The sequence below is a fragment of the Heterodontus francisci genome, chromosome 15 (genome assembly GCF_036365525.1).
Source record: "Heterodontus francisci isolate sHetFra1 chromosome 15, sHetFra1.hap1, whole genome shotgun sequence".
NCBI classification, from domain to species: domain Eukaryota; kingdom Metazoa; phylum Chordata; class Chondrichthyes; order Heterodontiformes; family Heterodontidae; genus Heterodontus; species Heterodontus francisci.
Window position 1 is genome coordinate 59942701 of NC_090385.1, and position 15742 is coordinate 59958442.

General features: G+C 42.3%; 1 protein-coding gene across 3 annotated transcripts in view; it reads left to right on the forward strand.

Annotated features, from left to right (window-relative positions):
* The window catches only part of LOC137377682 (ecto-NOX disulfide-thiol exchanger 2-like), a 300072-nt gene that overhangs the window by 268770 nt on the left and 15560 nt on the right, over positions 1-15742 (forward strand). For all 3 annotated transcript variants that reach the window (XM_068047599.1, XM_068047601.1, XM_068047600.1), the window contains 2 exons: positions 1503-1553; positions 7423-7528. In XM_068047599.1, the coding sequence (XP_067903700.1) occupies positions 1503-1553; positions 7423-7528 (157 nt within the window). The remainder of the gene's footprint in view (positions 1-1502; positions 1554-7422; positions 7529-15742) is intronic.

The following is a 15742-nucleotide window of genomic DNA, read 5'->3' on the forward strand; positions in this document are numbered from 1 at the left end:
GAAGTGCAAATTTCTGTCCTTTTAGATACGGTGAAAAATGTTTTCTAATTATGATCTCAAACCTCAGTTAACCTGTCATCTCATTTCATTTTAATATATGTGATGTATTCACCAGGCAGTCACAAGAAACTATGGTGAAATGTCCATTTGAACCACTTGCCATTGTGAAATGCAGTTGTGTTAACAGGGATACATGGGGATCTGTTATCTTCTGTTTATACGTAATAGAAGGTATTCAACCCATTGTGTTGCTGGCTCTTTGCTAAAGCATTGCAAACATAATACCATAGCCCTCCTCTCTCCTCATAGCTCTGAATCTTCCTGTGCTTAAGATATTTATCCAATCTTCCTTTAAAACATGCAGTGGTCTCTATCTTAATTACTCAGTGGCATGCTCATAACAACTGAGTTTTAAAAATCTTCTAAATTTTATATCACCGTTAAGTTGATGTCCTCTCATTGGTAACTGTCCATCCCACAAGAATAGTCTTTCCCTATTAACCTTATCAAAAGCCTTCACGATTTTCAATTCCTTTATTAAATCTGCTCTTAATCCTCTCTTCCATTCAAAATAGTCTCTCGTCTCTCCTCAAAAGTATAGGTTGACATCTCTGGTGTTATCCTATATGCTTTCTGACTTTCATGTCCTTTCTATAATGGAGTTCCCCAAAGTATGCAGGCTACCCTAACTGTTCCCTAAATATTGCCCTGTGCAAATTTATCAGTACTACTTGACTGTTATACTGTATGTCCCGAAACATAAAATTCAAAATGTTGTTGGTTCTTTTTTTTTAGGGTTTTATCTACCTGCACTCGCACTTTGAGTGAATTATATATGTGTCCTTCGGTGCTGTTTCATGATGTGTGTACTCCCAATCTTTGCTTTTCCTCCCAAAACTTATTGCCTCAGGCTTATCCACGTGAAATTGTAATCACCATCTGTCTATCCATTCTAATAATCATAGTCCTCCTTGTTATTTGCCAAACCCATACATTTGTATCATCAGCAAGCTTTAATATTGTTCTTTCTATGCCCAAGTCCAAATTATCCATATATTATTTCTCTGGATTTTGGTCTAAGAATAAAATGTCATACTTGTCATGAAGATGCATCTCTATTCTACAACAGACTACCTCAACAGCATTTTGCTGTTGCCTCTTAACTTAGTTCCAATGTTCCTGCTTTTGTACAATTTAATTTACTGTAAAGTGTGGTTTATTTGTTTGGAAATTCCCTGTATCCTACCCCAACAGCTAGGAAATGAGCTTGTTTGTGGAAATTTCCCATGTGGAAACAATATGAGTAGCTAAAAATCCTCTGATGTTTAGTTGCTTTCATAACTTTCTCAGACTATACATGAAATCTGAATATGAGACACCTGTTAGCTAACCACACAGGTAAATGGTCATAAATTTGTAACAATGCACAGGGGTGCATTGCAGAACGTGTCTGCATGTTATTTCCTCAGTATAGCAAATTAACATGTGCTATTTAAATTTAGGAGGAGAATGCAGGAAGACATGATACGGAGGAAAGCGATAACCAAGGAAATGTGAGTGGCCTTTCTTAATTTTAAAAAAACTTCATTTTGCTAAGTGTTGCAATTCATTTAGAAGCAATCCACTGGATGTTAATTTTCTGTTCGTGCAAATTAATTTGTAGATGTTGGCTGAAAGTTCACGTTCTATCAAATACTTTGCAAATACTGCACAATCTGAAGGTTGCACTTGGAATACTGTGTTCAATTCTAGTTACCCTGGAAACAGTCCTCGGAAGTGCCTGACACTAATCAGAAGTTTCACTTATGAGGAAAGACCTGAAAAACACAGTTTCGACTTTTTAAAGGGGACAAGTAAAAGTGCATAAAGTATCAAATGAAATTGAAAATATTAATATGGTGTATTATTTAAAATTAAACTAGGCATGTAGCGCAAGAGTGCATAATTGCAAATTAGAAAAAGACAAGTTTGTGACTAAAGGCAGGAAGAGCTTTTCACAACTTAATGCCTGCAATGGACTTCTAGCTAGGGTTGCAGAGGCCAAAGTGGTCTCAGATTAGTTTTCATCACCGGAAGAGAACTTAGAGGAGTTTTCCAGATGTTTTCCCCAAATTGGCCTAACCTGACCAATGAGAAAAAAATTTGATAAACCACCTACTTTTGACGAGGTTTGAAAACCCAGACAGTAAGCAGTAGAGCACCATGTTGCAGTGAGATACCTGCAACAGTGTGCAATCATGGTGGTGATTCTGTTACACAAAGTATTAGCCATTATCAATAATATGTGAAAAAGATTAAATTATCTGACCATGGTAATTTCCACTGCACTTTTTCCCTTCTCCATAACAGGGAAGATGCTAAATCAAATTTTACTAAATAGCCTTGCAGATGGTTTCAGGCAAATTGCAGAAGAGTCAACATGATCTTCATCGAGTGTCAGATGCAGGAAGTGTACTTATAACAGCAACAACTCTTGTAGCTACAATTTATTGGTATCATCGAGGTATATTCAATATTACTAGTAGACAAGGGCTCTGAAGCTGCTGATCATGTCCAGTTAAGGAGTACAGCAACAGGTCTATTTGGATTTTAAATTAGCAGTCGAACAATAGAAACTTTACTGAGAATTCCGGAACTCCCAGAAACACAAAAGGCAACAGAAAGTCACTCCTGAGGCAGAGCCTTCGCAGAGATGGGAGTAAAAAGGAATTTGCTACCTTCAATAATGCAAAGATTCCTTTCCAGGGGTCTTTTCCTCTTTAGGCGAAACACAACCTGTAGGCCAATGTAGATTTTCTGCTGAGAGAGTCAAATCCTTCCTTGAAAGGCGAGCATGCTTCGCTGGTCTGCCAGATCAAACCAGTTCTAGCCAGTTTTTCACACAGTCAAACTGATACAATTTGGCATGTGACCTCTCTCTATTGCTGTTGCTTAGGAAACAGGCTTGCAGCTCACACACACTGTTCCCAGAGAGACAAACAACTTTCAGTCTTAGAGGCACACAGACCCCTTTAGTTTTTAAACAGAGAAAAAAAACAGTTACATGACACTATATTCTCACCTATTCTGCAGCTGATCAAGAGGATATTGATCAATTTGCTCGGTAGCGTTTATGTTATGGAATAACCATGACCTTAAAAATGACCCAGATTTATAGATCATACTACAACTGGTGAACTTTGCAAGGAACACAAAATCATGACAGAGGACACAAATGCCATGAATAATCACACAAATCTGGGCAACATACACAATGATGTACAATTGAACGAGGAAATCAACAGCCTAATCAAAGCGTTCCATGTGGTATGTAGCCGCATGTGTTTTGAACCATGGTCTTATGCTAAAGATAAAGCTACGACCATACAGTAGTACATTTGTGCGCACAATAATTTTCCTCTCTTTGGAAACTTGGACCATTTGCCATTAGAAGATGAAGGAACGGCAGCACCAAATGTATATAGAATCTTTCATTAATGTTAAGTAACAAGTACAGAATTGATGCAGTGCATCAACATAATGGGCTGGACAGATGAGCATCTCAGGCAATGGCTTCTCAAAGCCAGATTCTTCAGCCAGCTGATGACAGGGACAAGGACAGCAGAGGATCCAAAGAAACGTTTCAAAATATCCTGAAACAAACACTCGTGGGTCTGTGACATCCATTTGGAAATCTGGGAAAATGTAACCAAAGATTCTGTCACTCTGGAAATCCACCAAGAAGTGTTGCACCACACCCTTTTGTCTAAAAGTGGTAACAGCCAACAAAAATATTGTCCCAGAAAAGCCAACAGTTGACAAATGGAAACAACAGGCATGTGATACCAGTTACTATCAGTGTGCATGGCACATTGTCCAGTGAAGCCACTCGCATTAACTGTGTAGTTTATAAACTCTTTGTGTTTGCATGTCATAGTCATCTTCATTTTGAAGTGATTTGTATTGTTATAACCCTCATAGTGCTGGAGTCAGTAATTTCTGTAAGCTAAATCCCCTGCTAAAGTCAATAAGTACCCACTGTTGCAACAAATAAATTCCCAAAACATGAAATTAGATGCTCGATCATTCTTTAACAAAAATGCACTGCAGTAAGTGCTGAAATGCACAGCAGTTTCAATATAAATTTGATCATGAACATAAAAAAATAGGTGCAGGAGTAGGGCATTCGGCCCTTTGAGTCTGCTCTGCCATTCGATACGATCATGACTGATCTACCTCAATTTCCCCTTCCAGCATTATCCCCATATACCTTAATTCCCTTGGTATTCAAAAGTTTGTCGATCTCTGTCTTGAATATATTCAACATCTCAACATCCACAGTCGTATGGGGTAGAGAATTCCAAAGATCAACAACGTTTGAGTGAAGAAATTTCTCATCTCAGTCCTAAATGGCTAACCCCTTATTCTGAGACTATGACCCCACCCCCGCAAACCCCCAGTTCTAGACTCACCAGCCGGGAGAAACTTCCTCCCAGCATTTACCCTATCGAGCCCCATAAGAATTTTACATTTCAGTGTGATCTCTCATTCTTCTAAAATCCAGGGAATATAGTGCCAGTCTACGCGATCTCTCCTCACAGGACAATCCCCTCATCCCAGGAATCAGTCCAGTGAAGCTTTGTTGCACACCCTCCAAGGCTAATATATTCTTCCTTCAGTAAGACCACAAAAACTGTACATTTGCAAAAAGAAAAGACGGGTTAACGTTTTGGATTGCATTAGAACTGAAAAGTAAAACCATCGTTTTTTTTTCTTTTGTTACAACCAGGTGAGAAGGGGTCCAGAGGGTTTCCTCTCAGCCTTTGCCTGGTTTAACTGTAACAGGGTTTAATTTGAAAACAGTGTTTTTAGCTCCCCCTTAGTGAATCCTTGTTCACTGCTCCAATTGGAAGGCAAAATAATCAAAGATTTCCTTCGATTTAAACGAGAAAGGTAGAAGTTTATTAATCTTAAACTCTAATCTGGTTAACAACTACAAATATGTGATGCGACCATGCTAGCATGCATACGCGATAAACACACGCAGATAGAGACAGGAAAAGTTTGACGCAATATCTGGTAGTTACAGTCCTCTAAGTTCAATGTGGATTCTTTGGTTGCCGGTAAGTCTTGCAATTCGTTGGGGCCCAGTTCACACTTCAACTTGTTCCGATGTAGGATTCTTTTCTCTCCTGAGGTTTACATGTCTTCCGTGGGTCTGGTGGCTTGGGGAGAAAGCGAGAGACAGACAGACAGCCAGGCAAGAGATTTGCCTGTTTCAGCTTCAGTTGCATACTGCCTTGTGAATTCAAACTGTCCTGTGGCTAGTTCAAAAAAAACCTGGACCAGCCAGTTAGTCATGTGACCGACCAGCTGGTTTATCCAGTCCTGGCTCTGTGGATTGTATCATCTTAGCATGGCCTAGTATGCGCTCCCTTACACCTTCAATGTCTGGTGATCAAAATCCATTTGGGTTAATTGGAACAGGGAATAGCCCTTTGTCTCCACAAGCAGCATCTCTTAGTATGCAAATATCTTTCTAGCCCAGTGTCTGGTGATCTTCATACAAGTCATTTCTTCACTCCAGCAACAGTTTAAAATCAATGTTCATATGATAAAATGAATATGCCTCATTCTTGGCAGGTAGGGGTCTGCAAGCCACTTCTTATCAGTACTGTTTGATTTTCTGGTATTCCTGCTCCAGGGATGCCTTTGTTTATTTTTCTTTTTTGTTTCATAGTTACTTAAAATACATGATTTTCAAAAGATATCCTTTTTTTGTTCTGTCCAGTCCTATTAAGGAAATTTCTTCGACTTTCCAGTTCTGATAAAAGGGCTCCATCTGTCTTTTCTCTATACTGATGCTGGTCGACCCACTGTGAATTTCCAGTGTTTTCCATTTTTGTGCGTAACATAGAGATGGGTTGGCAGGACTTTGCAGATTATGGTGGAAGAGTTTTAAATTAGGGGCGAGGTATGGAGGTTGTTTTAGTGCTGGTGTTTATTTTTTTTATTCATTCATGGGAAGTGGGCGTCACTGGCTATGCCAGCATTTATTGCCCATCCCTAATTGCCCTTGAGAAGGTGGTGGTGAGCTGCCTTCTTGAACTGCTGCAGTCCATGTGAGGTGGGTACACCCACAGTTCTGCTGAGAAGGGAGTTCCAGGATTTTGACCCAGCGACTGAAGGAATGGCGATATAGTTCGATGTCAGGATGGTGTGTGACTTGGAGGGGAACTTGCAGGTGGTGATGTTCCCAAGCATCTGCTGCTCTTGTCCTCCGAGGTGGTAGAAGTCGCAGGTTTGGAAGGTGCTGTCTAAGGAGCCTTGGTGCATTGCTGCAATGCATCTTGTAGATGGTACACACTGCTGCCACTGTGCGTCAGTGGTGGAGGGAGTGAATGTTTGTGGATGGTGTGCCAGTCAAGCGGGCTGCTTTGTCCTGGATGTTGTTGAGCTTCTAGAGTGTTGTTGGAGCTGCACCCATCCAGGCAAGTGGAGAGTGTTCCATTACACTCCTGACTTGTGCCTTGTAAATAGTGGACAGGCTTTGGGGAGTCAGGAGGTGAGTTAATTGCCGCAGGATTCCCAGCCTGTGACCTGCTCTTGTAGCCACGATATTTATATGGCTACTCCAGTTCAGTTTCTGGTCAATGGTAGCCCCTAGGATGTTGATAGTGGGGGATTCAGTGATGGTAATGCCATTGAATGTCAAGGGGAGATGGTTAGATTCTCTCTTGTTGGCGATGGTCATTGCCTGGCACTGGTGTGGCGCGAATGTTACTTGCCACTTATCAGCCCGTCTGGATATTGTCCAGGTCTTGCTGCATTTCTACACGGACTGCTTCAGTATTTGAGGAGTCGCGAATGGTGCTGAACATTGTGCAATCATCAGCGAACATCCCCACTTCTGACCTTATGATTGAAGGAAGGTCATTGATGAAGCAGCTGAAGATGGTTGGGCCTAGGACACTACCCTGAGGAGCTCCTGCAGTGATGTCCTGGAGCTCAGATGATTGACCCAACAACCACAGCCATCTTCCTTTGCCATAGGTATGACTCTAAACAGCAGAGAGTTTTCCCCCGATGCCCATTGACTCCAGTTTTGCTAGGGCTCCTTGATGCCATACCCGGTCAAATGCTGCCTTGATATAAAGTGCTGCTCCAATGTGACATTGCACTTATGTGAGCTTCTGAATTTGGTTGTTATGTGGAAAGGTTAGACAGGTTCCATTCTGTATCACCAAGTTCAGTGCTGTTATGGGGAGCTTCCCACCTCAACTAGCCTTTTCTGAGGGTCTGGTACGTATGCATTGCTGTTTACCAATGCTAGACTGATTAATAAACAATTGGACTTTCCTTTTTATAGATTAATGTAAAAGTAAAAACTGTTTTAATGTTAGCTAAGAATTGTTTAATGACTTGTGTTTCATTGTACCACAGAACAGCACAGGATGTATAATTCTGGGCTCCAGTCAAGAAAAGGATGGCGAGTTAGACAGGGTTGTCACAGGGCCTGTCCGATCAGAGAGGGAGGCACTGCTTGTGGGTAAGAGACGTTACAAATGTAACACAGGATTTTTATTCATTTCTTTAAAAAGTGTGTTTATAAAACAGAACAGGAAATTACTGTAAAGTTGTGAAATGTGCATCTGATAAGGCTGAAGCATTTGCAACAATCTTCAGCCAGAAGTGCAGAGTGGATGATCCATCTCGGCTTCCTTCTGAAGTCCCCAGCATCACAGATGCCAGTCTTCAGCCATTCGATTCACTCCACGTGATATCAAGAAATGACTGAAGGCACTGGATACTGCAAAGGCTATGGGTCCTGACAATATTCTGGCAATAGTACTGAAGACCTGTGCTCCAGAACTTGCTAAGCGCCTAGCCAAGCTATTCCAGTACATATGCACTGGGACAGCATGTAAACATGACATCTACCCGGCAATGTGGAAAATTGCCCAGGTTTTTCCTGTATACAAAAAGCAGGACAAGTCCAACCCGGCCAATTACTATCCCATCAGTCTACTCTTGATCATCAGTAAAGAGATGGACAGGCATTGGGGAGACAGGAGGTGAAATATTGGCCTCCAACCTGCGCTTGTAGCCATAGTGTTTATATGGCTGGTCTAGTTCAATTTCTGGTCAATGGCAAGCCCCAGGACATTGATAGTGGGGGATTCAGCGATGGTAATGCGATTGAATGGCATGGAGAGATGGTTTGATTTTCTCTGGTTGGAGATGGTCATTGCCTGGCACTTGTGTGGCACAAATGTAACTTGTCATTTATCGGCCAAAGCCTCAATGTCGTCCAGATGATCTCTTCTGTATGTGGATATGGACTGCTTCAATATCTGAAGAGTTGCGATTGGTGCTAAACATTGTGCAATCATCAGTGAACATTCCCACTTCTGACCTTATGGAGGGAAGGTCATTGATGAAGCAGCTGAAGATGGTTGGGCCGAGGACACTACCCTGAGGAACTCCTGCAGCTGAGAGATTGACCTCCAACAACCACAACCATCTATGCTAGGTATGACTCCAACCAGCAGAGAGTTTTCCCCCGATTCCCATTGACTTCAATTTTGCTAGGGCTCCTTGATGCCACACTTGGTAAAATGCTGCCTTGATGTCAGGGCAGTCACTGTCACTTCACCTCTTGAGTTCAGCTCATTTGTCCATGTTTGGACCAAGGCTGTAATGAGGTCAAGAGATGTGTGGCCCTGACGGAACCCAAGCTGAGCATCACTGAGCAAGTGCTGCTTGATAGCACTGTCGATAGTAGACTGACTGGGGGGTAATTGGTCAGTTTGGATTTGTCCTACTTTTTGTGTACAAGACATACCTGGGCAATTTTCCTTGTTGTCGGGTGGATGCCAGTGTTGTAGTTATACTGGAGTGGCTTGGCTAGGGGTGCGGCTAGTTCTGGAGCGCGTCTTCAGTACTATTTCCGGAATGCTGTCAGGGCCCATAGCCTTCAACCATTTCTTGACATTACGTGAAGCGAATTGACTTGGCTGGAGCCTGGCAGTTGTGATGCTGGGGCCCTCAGGAGGAGGCCGAGATGGATCATCCACTCGGCACTTCTGGCTGAAGATGGTTGCAAATGCTTCAACTTTGTCTTTTACACTGATGTGATGGGCCCCCCATCATTGTGGATGGGGATATTTGTGGAGCCTCCTCCTTCTGTTAGTTGTTTAATTGTCCACCACTGGATGAGGCAAGACTGCAGAACTTAGATCTGATGTGTTGGTTGTGGGATTGATTAGCCCTGTCTTTTGAATGCTGCTTACGCTGTTTGGCATGCAAGTAGTCATGTGTTGTAGCTTCACCAAGTTATGACACTATAGAATGCAAATCTAATTTTTATTTAACTATTGCCCAGGAATATGGGCCCCATGCCTTTAAACAGCATATTTTCCAACTCGTAACATAGGAACAGAAGGCGACTCTTCAGTCCCTTGCCCTTTGAGTCTGTTCTGCCATTCATAGATTCATAGAGTCATACAGTTTACAACACAGAAACAGGCCCTTCGGCCCATCATGTCCATGCCAGCCATCAAGCACTGATCTATTCTAATCCCATTTTCCAGCACTTGGCCCATAGCCTTGTATGCTATGGCGTTTCAAGTGCTCATCTAAATACTTCTTAAATGTTGTGAGGGTTCCTGCCTCTACCACGCCTTCAGGCACTGTGTTCCAGATTCCAACCACCCTCTGGGTGGAAATATTTTTCCTCAAATCCCCTCTAAACCTCCTGCCCCTTACCTTAAATCTATGCCCCTGGTTATTGACACCTCCACTAAGGAAAAAAGTTTCTTATCTACCCTATCTGTGCCCCTCATAATTTTGTATACCTCCATCAAGTCTCCCCTCAGCCTTCTCTGCTCTAAGGAAAACAACCCTAACCTATCCTGTCTCTCTTCATAACTGAAATACTCCAGCCCAGGCAACATCCTGGTGACTCTCCTCTGCACCCTCTCCAGTGCAGTCACATCCTTCCTATAGTGTGGCGACCAGAACTGTACACAGTACTCCAGCTGTGGCCTAACAAGTGTTTTATACAGCTCAATCATAACCTCCCTGCTCTTATACTCTATGCCTTGGCTAATAAAGGCAAGTATCCCATATGCCTTCCTAACCACCTTATCTACCTGTGCTGCTGCTTTCGGTGATCTATGGACAAGTACACCAAGGTCCCTCTGTACTTCCTAGGATCCTACCACCCATTGTATATTCCCTTGCCCTGTTAGTCCTCCCAAATTGCATCACCTCACGCTTCTCAGGATTAAATTCCATTTGCCACTGCTCTACCCATCTTACCAGCCCATCTATATCGTCCTCTAACCCAAGGCTTTCCTCCTCAATATTTACGACACCACCAATTTTCGTGTCATCTGCAGACTTACTGATCATACCTCCTATATTCACGTCTAAATCATTAATGTACACTACAAACAGGAAGGATCCCAGCACCAATCCTGATGGTACACCACTGGTAACAGGCTTCCAATTGCAAAAACAACCATCGACCATCACCCTCTGCCTCCTGCCACTGTCAATTTTGGATCCAGTTTGCCAAATTGCCCTAGATCCCATGGGCTCTTACCACCTTAACCAATCTCCCATGCGGGACCTTATCAAAAGCCTTACTGAAGTCCATGTAGACTACATCAACTGCTTTACCTTCATCTGCACATCTAGTCACCACCTCGAAAAATTCAATCAAATTTGTTAGACATGATCTCCCCCTGACAAAGCCATGCTGACTATCCTTGACTAATCCCTGCGTCTCCAAGTGGAGATTAATCCTGTCCCTCAGAATATTTTAGAATAGTTTTCCTGCCACTGATGTTGGACTCACCAGCCTGTAATTACCTGGTTTATCCCTGCTACCCTTCTTGAATAATGGTACCACATTCACTGTCCTCCAGTCCTCTGGCACCTCTCCTGCGGACAGGGAGGATTTGAAAATTTGTGTCAGAGCCCCTGCTATCTCCTCCCTTGCCTCACATAACAGCCTAGGATACACCTCATCTGGGCCTGGGAATTTATCTACTTTTAAGCCCACTAAAACCACTAATACCTCCTCCCTTTCAATGTTAATTTGTTCGAATATATCACAATCTCCCTCCCTGATCTCTACACCTACATCATCCTTCCCCATAGTGAATACAGATGAAAAGTAATCATTTAAAACCTCACCCATGTCCTCCGGCTCCATACACAGATTGCCACTGTGGTCCTTAATGGGCCCTACTCTTTCCCTGGTTATCCTCTTGCCCGCCAGTGCTTTTTGATGCCCCCTCTTCATTCTCCTAATTACTTTTTTTAAGTACCCCCCTACACTTTCTATACTCCTGTAGGGCTTCTGCTGTTTTTAGCCCCCTGAATCGTTATAAGCCTCCTTTTTTTTCCTTATCCAATCCTCTATATCCCTTGAGATCCAGGGTTCCCCGGACTTGTTGGTCCTACCTTTTATCTTTACAGGAGCATGTTGGCCCTGAACTCTCACTCATTCCTTTTTGAATGACTCCCACTGGTCTGATGTAGACTTTCCTAGAAGTAGCTGTTCCCAGCCACTTTGGCCAGATTTTGTTTTATCATATTGAATCTGCCTTCCCCCAATTCAGTACCTTTATTTCTGGTCCGTCTTTGTCCTTTTCCATAACTACCTTAAATCTTACAGAGTTAGGTCATGGTTGATCTGACCGGTTCTATATCTTACCTAACAAAAATCATCTCTTTGAGTTTAGAAATTTTCAATTGATCTTGCCTCAACAGCTTTGTGGGAGAAAGAGTTCCTGATTTCCACGATCTTCTTGAGGAACAAAGAACAGTACAGCACAGGAACAGGCCATTCGGCCCTCCAAGCCTGCGCCGATCTTGATGCCTGCCTAAACTAAAACCTTCTGCACTTCCGGGGACCGTATCCCTCTATTCCCATCCTATTCATGTATTTGTCAAGATGCCTCTTAAACGTCTCTATCGTACCTGCTTCCACCACCTCCCCCGGCAGCAAGTTCCAGGCATTCACCACCCTCTGTGTAAAGAACTTGCCTCACACATCCCCTCTAAACTTTGCCCCTCTCACCTTAAACCTATGTCCCCTAGTAACTGACTCTTCCACCCTGGGAAAAAGCTTCTGACTATCCACTCTGTCCATGTCGCTCATAACTTTGTAAACCTCTATCATGTCGCCCCTCCACCTCCGTCGTTCCAGTGAAAACAGTCCGAGTTTATCCAACCTCTCCTCATAGCTAATGCCCTCCAGACCAGGCAATATCCTGGTAAACCTCTTCTGTACCCTCTCCAAAGCCTCCACGTCCTTCTGGTAGTGTGGCGACCAGAATTGCACGCAATATTCTAAGTGTGGCCTAACTAAAGTTCTGTACAGCTGCAGCATGACTTGCCAATTTATGTACTCTGTGCCCCGACCGATGAAGGCAAGCATGCCGTATGCTTTCTTGACTACCTTATCCACCTGCATTGCCACTTTCAGTGACAGGAAGTGCTTCCTGACATTACCCCTGTTATGATCCCTGTGGAGACCACCAACAAACCAAAAGAATCGAATCCATTGACTGACCCCAGTGTATGAAACATAAACCAAATAGATCAGATTTCACTTTTATAAATTTTACTTTAACACTCAAACCAAAATCAACATATTATACATGAACTAACATATCACGGCCAATTTATATCTTAAGGGTACATGTTAATTAGCAGATGTAACAAAGGTAATCCTTACTAATCCTCTGAAGAGGCTTATCCGCAAGAAGGTGCCGAGCAGTTTCATAGTACAACAAAATCAGGAATTTCTTAGCCTGTTTTCCAAGTCCTGTTCTCCAGGATGTAGATACGGAAGTAATGAGGTTCATCGATCGCGAGCGATGTAATCTGCCCTTTAAGGGTTCGGTCTTGTCATCTCTCGAACACCCTCGGCCTCATACATCACTGTCCTGATGGCATGGTCTGCTGATAACTTATTAAGTCACTTATGACAGCTACTGTAAATCATTCACCAATGATCAACCCTCAGTCCAGGCTTCTCTGCCTGCAGTCAAAACAATTATTTCAGCCTGCTGCTTTGTACTCTTGTTTCAATTCCAAGCAGCTTCTCTGGAAGCACAGAAATCTGCACCTCTCAGTTTCCCTCTTCGAACAACAACTCCTAGCTTTGCAGCTGGCTTCAACACACTACAGAGTTATCTTGTAAAACTGGAACCTAAGTTCCAATCACATTTCTCTGGTTAAAAAAAACTTTGATTGTTTAACCTGCTTCTGACCTCCCAGAAACTTCGTTTTGTTTTCAAATCAGGGTTTGTCTCAAAAAAACACGCTGTTTATCCAAAGTCATAGCAGCCCAGGTCAGCTACACAGAATGCAGTCTGCACATGAGGACTCCATCACACCCCTGGACAGCGCCTCTCTAATTTTAAGGTTAATGCTCCCTTCTTCTGGACTCACCCAGTAGAGGAAATAGTTTATCTTTGTCTACCCATCAAATCCTTTAATTAACTTGACTTCAATTAGATCACCTCATACTTCTATACTCAAGGGAATACAAACCTGGTCTATGCAACCTGTCCTCATAATTTAACTCGTTTAGCCTGGGTATCATCCTCGTGAATGTATGCTGCGACCCCCCCCCACCTACAAACCAAGGTCACTGTATCTTTCCTGCTGTTCTGTGCCGAGAGCTAAACACAGTACTCCAGTTGCAATCTAACCAAAGCATTATACAATGGTAGTCTAACATGCACTACTTTGTATTCCAGCCCCTTGAGATAAAGGCTAAGATTCCATTAGTGTTTTAAATTATTTTTTATACTTGCCTACTAGCTTTTAGTGATAATTCTACAGGGACCCCTAAATCTCTCAGCTCCACCACAGTTCCTAGCCTTTTACCATTTAGAAAATACTCTGATCTATCTTTCTTAGATCGAAAGTGGATGACTTCACACTTTACCACATTGAAATCCATCTGCCACAGTTTTGCCTGCTCACTTAATCTATCAATGTCCCTTTACACTTAATCTATCAATGTCCCTTTACAGCTTTTTGCTGTTATCATAGAATGGTTACAACAGAGAGAAGGCCATTCGGCCTGTTGAGTCCATGCCTGCTCTCTGCAAAAGCAATGTATTTAGTCGCCCTCCTCTGCCCTTTCCCTGTAGCACTGCAGTTTTTTTTTTCTTGACATGCTTATATAATTCCCTTTTGAAAGCCAGAATTGAATCTACCTACATCACACTCTCAGGCAGTGCATTCCAGATCCTAACCGCTGGTTGAGTAAAAAAAGTTTGTTCTCATGTCGCCTTTGGTTCTTTTGCTAGTCACCTTAAATCTGTATCCTCTGGTTCTCGACCCTTCTGTCAATGAGAACAGTTTCTCTCTACTCTCTCTAGGGCCCTCATAATTTTGAACACTTCTATCAAATATCCTCCCAACCTTCTCTTCTAAGATGAACAACCCCAGCTTCTCCATTCTATCCACATAACTGAAGTTCCTTGTCCCTGGAACCATTGTTGTAAATCTTTTATGCACCCTTTCTCAAGCCCTCACCTTCCTAAAGTGCGTTGTCACAATACTCAAGTTGCGATCGAACCAATGTTTTATAAAGGTTGATCATGACTTCTTTGTTTTTGCATTATACACTGGTATCCCAAGTGTGACCTCATCACCAGCAAATATCAGCTCTGAAGGAACAGGAGAATTCCTTTAAGCCCCTTGGGCCTGCTCCAGCATTCAATTAGATCAGAGCTGATCTGCACCTCAAACCCACTTGCCCACCTTCTCTCCTATCCCTTGATACACTCAGCTAACAACAATCTATCTCAGTCTTGAAAGCACCAATTGTCCTTATAAACACACCTTTTTAGGGGAGAGAGTTCCACGTTTCTACTGCCCTTTGTGTGGAAAAAATGAGTTGTTTTTACCAGAAAGATTTGTCCTGTCAGCACAACAAATCTAAAAAGATTTGCAACTTAAGAAAAAAATAGACTATTAGGAAATGGCTGCTATACCTTCTGTGCAATAATTTAATTCCTCCTAAGCAGTAGAGCTATAAATTACAACTATTATCCTGAGCTGTTCCTGAAGCTGCTTTCACGTTGATTAAAATTGTTGATTTACATCCACTTGCATTACTTTTGGTATTGTAACAGTATTTTTAAAAATGAGAATGAAAAATATTTATTAGCCTGACACACAGATGAAAGAGGCAAAAGCAAGTATGGAATCAGTGGGTTTCTAATTGATGCTAACTAAAACACAACAAATGGCCAATAAAAATGAATTACATATTCAGTTTCAGTTTACTATTTAGTTCTTATTTCTACTTAAGCAATCACCAGTATAATGCGATAAATACCCTTATTGGACCAAGATAACCGAGTCTTTCCATTTGAGAGTCTATGGCAAGAAAAGAAGCTGGCAGTAAATAAATGACCAAGTACAGAGGTACAAGGTTGAAGGGGTGGAAAAATTGAGTTTTATTAAAGGGAAATCTCTGATTCAACTCATCTTGCTTTCCCTGCAATGAGGTTTTCCCAGTTTGCCCCTAAGTGGATCAAGCATAATCTGTTGAACAGTGTGTTCTATCTCAAGTAATAGGTTGAAGGCAGTCATCTGGCTGATGAAAAGAATCATGCTGCACGCTTTCAGGTTGATGGTGAAATTATTGCGAAGAAAGTTCCAAGAGAAAACACTAATGTTTAGATGATAACCTGAATCTACTCTAACAACTCTCGATCTC